Raw genomic sequence first — 9903 nt, 5'->3', positions numbered from 1 at the left:
TTGCTTCAACTGTACCTATAAAGTTGAGAAGCTTAAAAAATCCTTATCGTGTGACTATTCAGCGGTAATAGTTTTTTCTATAAGTTAAAAAAATGTTTATGTTACTATTTATTTCTTGTATATAAATGCCCATTAATCTAGAAAAAAATAGTTTCCTCAATAAACAATTTTTAATCATCGTTTGGAATTTTGTTCCACGTTACATCAATATTCACAAGTTGTAAAAAAACTTCCCACTTGGTGTTAAGATGTTCAGAATTTGGGGTTCTCTTCATATCTCTCATATGCAAATTCATCGTAGGAGGATTATGAATAGTAACGGATTACACGGGCTATATAGCTTTTATGTGAACAAAAAAAATTAAGCTGATATATGATATATCTCAACTGAAACCTTTAGTCAAACTTTTCTACAACCATGCGCATTTTATACGAGTATGTATTAGATTAAACTCTCATATAGTTTGCTCAAACAAAACATATTCAAATTGGGATCTTAGCACCTGCGGTTGGATTACCTAGCAGTTCTAATTGAACAGCTTAAGGTCAAGAAGACTAAAGCAGCTAGCAATCAAGCACTTTTCAAAACAGAAAAAAAAAAAAAAAAAAAAAAAAAGCTAGCAGAAGCCTGAGCATAACCTGACACCTTTGAGTAGAGCTTCACATTCTTTTTATGGTCGCAAATAGGCACTGTATCTACTTTCTTTGACATGTATCAGTTCCTTATGCTAACAGTTGCATGATTCGTACCAGATTCCTGGCATTAATCACTATGGGTTACAAATCCATTTCATGGTACAAACCATTATGGGCTTGGTGTCCATCCGTTGATACCTTACCACTCACTCACTAAAGGCATCCTACACACTAATCAGGACCATAGTCATGCATAACAGGTTGATTCTAGTTCTTTACCCAGTCATGATCTCAAGTCACGTATTCCAATCCAAATATAAAATATTGCAACTAGTGAAATCTGGTGTAAAATGTAACCAATTGCACTTCAATTCTAAATGGGCACATTGAAGCCCATGAATCTAACTGGTTAACACGCAACATTTCAAAATTTCAAATATAGCATATGGCAAAACAATCTAAGCAATTCAACCCTGAACAGATGTTTTACAATGCACGGCATGTCTTAATAGTTGCCAGCCACTTTTTACACAGAGTACGAAACCACATGTTTCGGCTCAACATTAGAGATTCACAAGTCAGCTAAGATCTGTTCCAACACATGTCATAGACAATGCTATCTACGTGGTAGCTTATTTAATAAATCCTTTTACTCGGATCAACAACTTTGAACTCAGCACGTAGATTAGAGATCATGACTGGGCACTTGCCCTCCTCATCATACTCAGCAAATTCCCCTCCAGTCAGGTCAATGTCCACAAATCTGGTTCCTTTGATCTGAAAAGGAGAAACAAAAGAATGTGAGTCAAACATACAAAACAGACCATATTCTGCAGAGGTATGTTATGTCCCATTGCAATTTATAGCGGGTTTTACGTTTATGGGCATAAATGTATGAATGACTTTCATTCCCTAAAAATTCGTTAAGTCAGTGGGATTTGACTTGAACCCATTGACTTAGGAAGACTCTAAACCTGGTCTTGAGATTAAAACTCATTCCAATTCAATAAGAATAGCCATAGTGACTCTTATTCTCATACCCAACACCCCCCCTAAAGGCAAGTGTTCCAAAAAGTGTTTCTATATCTTTAATGTGTTTTTCATTAAAACTAGCTAGCATACCTCTGCTCCTATGATAAGTTCATATATGTACTTAAAAGTTAAAACTACTGACATATAAGAATGTCATAAGACTGAAGAACTTTAAATTAAACATTAATTTTTGACAGACAATTAGTGACATGCATTTTGTCCCCTGACTTGAATTTACAATTCGCTTGGAAAATGGGTGTCCTTGATCCCGAGAGGAAAGGCCTACGGACAAAGAGTTTAAAAGTATTACTCATATATACTTCATGACTTACAGAATCAGCTTTCCAGCCACCGTTGAATGCAAAGTCCAGTGGTTTAACACCCCTGCAATCAAATGTCATCAAAGGGGCAGGCTTCTCTGTCTCACTGAGACTGATAGTAAGCGGATATCCTCTGCCAGGGATCATAGTAATGTTTCCTTCCCTTTTGCAGAACTTGCACTGAAAAACCACAAACACAAATGATTTTTACTAGATAAAAAAGAACAGCTTCGTAATAAGAGCAATCTACATATAAACCATAGTTCATATGCCCTCCACCGGTCTATCTACAAAGTGAATATTAGCCGTGCATGATAAGAAGGATTTACATGCATAATAGCAAAAGCAATTACTAAAAATTAGACAGTCTGCAATTCATCTTACTATAACAAGGTAACTTCAAGAAATCTTTTACCAATCAACAAATTAAGATTTTCAATTGCGGTGTACCTATATAGCCTAAGCATGCTCTATCCAAGACATGACTCTCTTCTAACCATGGATGCCTTAAACTACTTGTTTTCTATTAGTCAGGGTAAGCCTGGCAAATGAGTTGTAATGTTTCTGCTGCAGGTTAGTTATCAATCGTTACGGCATATCAACTAATTATGAAAACGTATAAACTATATCTAAGCTGGCAATTTGATTAATTTACTTCTCCTAGGCCAGATACAATGATTCTTTTTCTGAGTAACTTCTAACTATGTCAGTTTTCTAACTGAACATGATCTCATGGTTCATACCTCCAAGTCCTAAAGCTCAACCAGACATCCCACCCTCACCTCCACCCCGGACGGGTGACGAACCCACCAGTTGATATTATTACAAACCAGGTCTTATGATTCTGTTAATCAGATAATATGTACAGCAGGAGGGATTCCCGAAGCAGTCAAGATAATGTGACTTTTGCAGAATACTACTCAGAATCTCAGAGTAGGTAAAGTTAGGGTGATGCTAAAAAGGTTCTCAATTATCCAGGAATGGGGTATAAAAGCTTGTATACAAAAATTTATAGCAATACTCCTTCACACTGTATAACATTGTTACAGAGAGACAAATTTTGTTTCACACTACCAGGCTAAAGAAACAGATGGTTGCAAGAACAATCGCTTATGCACAAGTCTAAAATACCTACATGCAGATTCCTTAAGGCCTGTTGAAGCTGATTCATATGTTGAAACATATCACCCCTGTAGTCAATACTCTTTGGTATATATGTCTAGTTTAGCATGCAAGCCTTTTAACATTTTGTTACTTCTGCTAATTCTTAATGGGTGTAGGTCTTTTGTTCTTTCTGTACTTTTTTGTATTAATTTTATGATTTTAATATTTAGTTACTTCTGCTAATTCTTAATGGGTGTAGTTCTTTCTGTACTTTTTTGTATCAATTTTATGATAGTCCATGTATAGCTCCTACAGTTCAAGGTAATAATGTAATATGCCCTTGTACAAAGTTGCTAATATGATATCTCATGCTCATGAATTTTGCAAGGGTTTTTAAACTCATATGAAAGAACAGATAATCCCCAAGGGTTGGAAATTTGGGATTGCATATAATAATATAGTTTAATCTACGTGATCGGTTACAGACATCAGCATGTAGATGCTTTCAATAAAGAGATCAAGAGATAATAACCTTTTGGATGAGATTGATGGTGCCCCTTTTTGCTCCAGGAACTTCCTCATTCAGGCTCACACATGTCTCTTTCTCCGTCACCTCACCACAGTTTTCACATTTCAACTGCACAGCAGAATGTTAATTACAAAAAGATCACCTGAAATACAATTAACTCTGAAAGTGGTTTGTATGGAAGTTATTACTGATGGGAGTATGTGACTGATAGTCACATAACAATCTTAAAGACAAACAATTAAAACACATCTGGATATCCTTATATTATAAGAGGCAATTCAGAAAAAAAAAAAATCATGATCAGACAGCAGTATTCTGACCATAGGAGGATTCTGTATCAGCAATTTTTAACGCACGATAAGATAAAATCAAATAAATCTTGATTGAGAGGGAGATTACAGCTTACACTGAGAATAATCGTTAAATGTGGTTAAGGAAAACTAAAGAGTGATATGACCAGAAGTAACTTCTGGTTATAATTTATTGAGTGTATTGAATGCATATGAGCTATGTTTCAGGAACATGATTTGTGAATCAGGTGCAAAGATTTATCATGTATGCTTTGATCATAATTTCTGAATAAACAATCTGATATGTCAAACAAACCTACAATCATTAAACTTATGGATAGAAGGGTGATGTATGCTATAATTTCTTGCTAAAAAACTCTAAGATAAATGCATTTTTGTTTAAGTAAAAGCTTTCATTTGTCAAAAAGATTATGGAAGAACTGAATGAAATCTGGCTCTCACAACATAGTGATGCCTAACCTATATAAATGTCCATGGACAGAGAAAAGAACTCTATACAGAAATCTATACATATATAGATATTCAAATAGAAACAAATGCTGATAAAAAAAAAACATGTGAATGTATCGAATATGATGCATTTATCACCCCTTATATCACCAAAGGTTTGGTCTAAATGTAGTCATTGTATCAGATATTCACCAGTTTACCATTTTTATTATTTGGTTTGCTACTCTGCCACTCCAACTTTGCTAGGGAAATGTCAAGGTTATGAAAAAACTAAGCAGAAACAGCAAAATGATGAGATTGAAAATAAGCAATATAAATGTTACAAGAGAAGACCAGTTAGAAACACACATAAAACCATCAAAAAGAGATATGTAGAAGCAAATATCTTCACTATTATGAATATCCTAAACTATTACATTCAGAAACTCAGGACACAGGTAAAATGTGTGGTTCTCTGGTCAAGTTTGAACATAAAATAGCCAAACACATAGGTGAATAAAAGCAAAAGGCATCAACATTCAAAAGTTTGAGACACATATTATTTTCAATACACATAACCACTTCATGAACGTAGTCAAAAGTAATTAAATATATATAAAAAAAAAACAGAACGCTATACATCACAACATTTTTATTGCTAAATTGACAATTCCAAAATATCATGCTCGGATTATTGTTCCAGAACCGCCAGACATAGATATAGAAAAGAAAAAAGTGGAAATATGTCAATATATTACAGTATTGCAGTTCTACACCAAAATTTAACCTAGCATAGCCAAACACATAGGTGAAAAAAACACATCAAAGTATTAACTAATCAATTATCAAACAAATAGAGTGATATACAATTGCAACATATCACAGTTACATGACTAAATTTGCTGTTAAATGAATCGAATACCACTCGCTCTAAATCATGTTTACATATGGATTCAGAAAAAACTATAAACGGAATAATGATAACTGCATACTCAAACTTCGAAGAGGTTACAAAATCCTAACTTCTAAACAGAATCGATCGAACATAAATATCCATCAAGAAACTATACGACAGCATATGGATACAGATATATACATATAGAAAGATAATAGCATAATACTAGCTGTATATATAGCCAAACACGCTTAGAATCAAAGCTAATGAATACTAAAGAAATAAATCGATATTCATCACAACATTTTATGGTTTCAGTGACAAAATTTGCTGTTAAATGATTTACATATAAATCAGTCTAATCATCTACACATATCGAACCAATTTTATTTTTTTTTACAAATATCGAATAACAATAACGTACTCAAAGTTTGAAGAGGTTATGAAACCCTAACTTTTAAACGGATTCGATCTAGCATAAATCACCATTAACAAACTATACAACAGCATACAGATACAGATATATACATAGAGAAACAAAATAGCATAAAATTACCTGTATGTGCAGCCAAACATGCTTAGAAACAAAGCTAATCAAATACTACACATATAGAACGATATACATCACAACTTTTTACAGTTTTGGTGACAAAATTTGTTGTAAAATGAATCACATAATAATTGCTATAAGTCATCTGTACATATCAATTTTTTTTAAAAAAAACTATACATACAGAATAATAGTATGCATACTCAATTCCAAAGAGGTTATGAAAACCTAACTTTTAATTAAATAGAATTCACCGAACAAAAATCTCAATCGATGAACTATATAACAGCATATACATATAGATATATACATATAGAAACATATTAGCATAATATTACCTGTATATGCAGCCAAACAGGCTTATAAGCAAAGCTAATTAAATATTAAACAAATAGAAGAAGAAATTAGATGAAACGCATAACAATCGCCAATCGCTCTAAATCATCTATACATATCGATTAAAAAAATCTATAGATACAGAATAGCAATAACGTACTCAAACTTCGAAGAGGTTACGAACGCCTAGCTTTCACACTAAATCGATATAACATAAATCGGTCACCGATAAGCCAATAATATCATGTACGGCAACATATAGATACAGATATATACATATACATACAAGTCGCACATAAACGATTCATGTATTTCAGCTAAAAACATCGAGAATAATACATGAATATGAGATTAATAAAATTGTGAATGAAAATAGAGAGAGGGAGAAAAGAAAGAAGACCTTGAAGAAGTAGGTGAAGGAAGGATCATCAACACCAAAGCGAGGCGAAAAATTAGTGAGGTTTTCGAGATCTGCAGAGATGTACAACACGAAGTTCACCATTTTTTCACACACTTTTTTCGATTTGCTCACACACACCAAATGAATGTTTTGCTTTCTCTCACCGACTAATATATTTGTAGATATATAGAAATAGAAATAGATGCCTTTTTATTTTACAGTTTTCTTTTTTATTTTATTTATTTTATGGATTGGGGAACAAGATATCTTTCAGGCCCGTTTGGCATTTTTGACAACTGTATCCATCCTTTGTAATAATAAGGGTAAAACAACTAATTTTGATTTCATTTATTTGGTCCTAAAAGTATAAATCGAGAAAATGAAAAGTTTAAAACACATATACATTTTGATGCTAGTAAAATTTATAATCATTTTTAAACTTTGCAAAGTGTTAAGTGTAAACTTCTATGATGATTCAAAGATTACATAATTCCAACTATATCATCATTAATCATTAATATTATATTAAGTCACAGAATTTAAACACTTAGACATAAAATCTGTGTCTTTATATACGAGAGTTTGTATCCGTGCGTTGCGACGGTGAGATGTTAGGGGTGATAGGTCATAAAGTGTGATAGATCATAGAGTGTGATAGCCAAATGCCTTAACCCTACGGGTTCTGACCTCGGATTTAAAAATTCGTCGAAAGTATATTGAATGACATCTCTAATAAAAGAACATGGAATTTTAAGAACACCCATATAATTTTTATAATTTATCGATGTACGGTTTTTGAGATAAAAGATTTTGAATGAATTGAAAGAATAAATGATTTATGGAGGGGGGAGAAAAAAATGATTGGTTGATATTTAAGGAGAGAGAAATGATATTATAGTTATTTTATGCAAATATTGAATAGATAAAAGGTCATTTTAGGAAAATAAATATTGAAACTTAAAATTTAGACATGGAAAATTTACTCTATAATATAATATAGATATAGATAACACATTTTATGAGAGACATTTCTAAGTTTTAACACTAATAATGACAATATAACACATTTGATGATCTTGTTGAATCACTCATTTAACCCAAAATATGCAAAGTTCTTTTGCTTTACATCTTCAAATTCTTATGTCTTCAAAAGCTATATAACAATGATAACTAGGAACTTTATATATTGACCAATGATACGAATACAAGTGTAAGTTTAATTATATCTTCTTAGTCATTACTTGAAGATTGATCTCCGTGGGTACTAATCTATGTAAGATGTACCAACATTCCATCTCCAATTTGTACCAACATTCCATCTCCAATTTTACATCATGAAGCACACACAAGTTTAACTAATGTCAAATAAGACATAATATATATATATAAACTGAAATATAATTGATGGAGTAGAATTGAAGAGTACTATATACGAGTATGTAGTAGTAGTACTCGGAGAATGAAGTCTCACATATAGACGTGGTACAAGTTTTCCATGGCATCTATTATTTATTTCTTCTCATCATCAGTCAGTACTCATTCCCATTTAAATCATAATGGTCATCAATTAATTAATAGTATAACGAAATATTTTTTCTTGTTTCTTGGTCGAGTACCAAAGCAAGATATATAGTAACAAGTTCATTTTTTCTACACTCCAAAAATACTGGTCAAACTTAACCTTCATCCACAAAGCAATCTGATATGACTCATATGAGTGGTTACTAGATTTTGATTATAATATTGGATCAAAGTTGTAAGCCCAATGCTATGTCCATATACAAATATCAAATCATACATAAATGGAATGTTCGGGACTTCGGGTCACCCAAATGTTTGCATGTTTAACGTATATATCAAACCATATATACATATATTTGGGTCGTGTTAATCCCAACCCGCCAAAACCCGAATGAAGTGACTCATATGACCCAAAACCATTCAAGTTAAGTAAAGTCGGGTTATGTAAGTATGAATATTTTTGACACCTTTGCGTATATACATGTGTCGGGGTAACATGATATGTGTATTAAAATACTACCTGTTGCATGTGTGAGATCATTCTATGTTTATAAAAACCATGAAAGAATTGAAAATAAAAATGGTTACGTAAGTGGTTTATGAAGAAAAACCCGAGAGTTAAAATAATGAAAGAAGAGTTTATTCATTTAAAGGGACGAATTGATGTTTATTATAGACAAAGTGGCATGGAAAGAAATAAGTTATATAAACTAAAACTCGATTAATAGAACTTGGCATGCTAAACCCGAATCTTAACCGAGAAGAACATTTTTGTACCAAACTCTAGCAGTCTAGCTCTCATTATCTATAGAGATGAGAGATTTAATCTGCAAGGGTAAATGAGATATCTTAATTAGTGGTAGATTATGGGCCAAATAGAAAACGTACCTCTATACGTACACTATAGGTGCAAAATGAACCAGAACACAGAACCTCACTTTTATATTGTTTTATTAACTTTATATTTACATAAATTATTTTTTATATAAGTTTTAATAAAATAAATAAAACAAACGGTATCTCTTATATCTAAATAAAACAAAATTGTTTTTAGAAATATTTTTCCTATGTGGCATGCTAACATTTTCTCCTTAAGCTATATTCTACAAATTTATGATGTCATAATTAAATTTTCTTTATTTTCAAAAAACTATTCTTTCATATGAGGCCCTATTTTTTTTACATATTATTTTTGTAGCCTTATTAATATGAAAAATGATCGATTGTATTGTAACTCTTTATTTTAATTCTATTTATACCATTGATTTATGGTAGTTAATTTTACCTTTTTATCACATAATCGGTTTTATATATTAATATTCATCTTTACAAATATGTTGTTATTTTCATATCAAAAATTAGAATGTATCGACAACAAATTACATACAATAACAACAACATTACCCAATCCGGCAAAAGCCAAGTTTGGGGAAGTTAGAATGTAGACCATTACCCTTACACGAAGGTAGAGAGGCTGCTTCCAAAATGATCTCCGGCCAAAAAGAAACAAAAGATAGACAGTGTAAGAAATTTAGTAACCATACATGTCGGTCAAGTCATCTGATTACATTACAATTAAATAAGAATATCAGACACCACATAACACACTTTAACGTAAAATTGACAATACATAGTAAAAAGGGCATTTAAAGCTATTAAACATCAACCTACAAATGTAATAAACATGTCCATGTCCATACAACCAAATAGGAATCCAACAATTACGAACAGTATGTGCAAGAACTCCCCTAAATCCCCTCCCAACAAGCTAAATAAGCAAAAGGGTTGAACCACACATACATAGAACTCTCCTAGACAACATACATAATTCTATATATAT

The 9903-nt window shown here is 32.0% G+C and overlaps 1 protein-coding gene across 1 annotated transcript; it reads right to left on the bottom strand.

Annotated features, from left to right (window-relative positions):
• Positions 1-1058: 1058 nt before the first annotated feature.
• LOC122578384 (CXXC motif containing zinc binding protein) lies at positions 1059-6722 on the bottom strand. The gene is made up of 4 exons (XM_043750333.1): positions 6543-6722; positions 3625-3729; positions 2001-2168; positions 1059-1413 (listed from the first exon to the last, which is right to left on the bottom strand). Exons 1-4 carry the CDS (start codon positions 6642-6644, stop codon positions 1273-1275), a joined length of 516 nt encoding a protein of 171 aa, XP_043606268.1. The 5' UTR covers positions 6645-6722; the 3' UTR covers positions 1059-1272.
• Positions 6723-9903: the final 3181 nt, after the last annotated feature.

The sequence above is a fragment of the Erigeron canadensis genome, chromosome 8 (assembly GCF_010389155.1).
Source record: "Erigeron canadensis isolate Cc75 chromosome 8, C_canadensis_v1, whole genome shotgun sequence".
Lineage (NCBI taxonomy): Eukaryota > Viridiplantae > Streptophyta > Magnoliopsida > Asterales > Asteraceae > Erigeron > Erigeron canadensis.
Note: the sequence above shows the minus strand (reverse complement) of the source record. Positions and strands in the feature narration are given on the sequence as shown.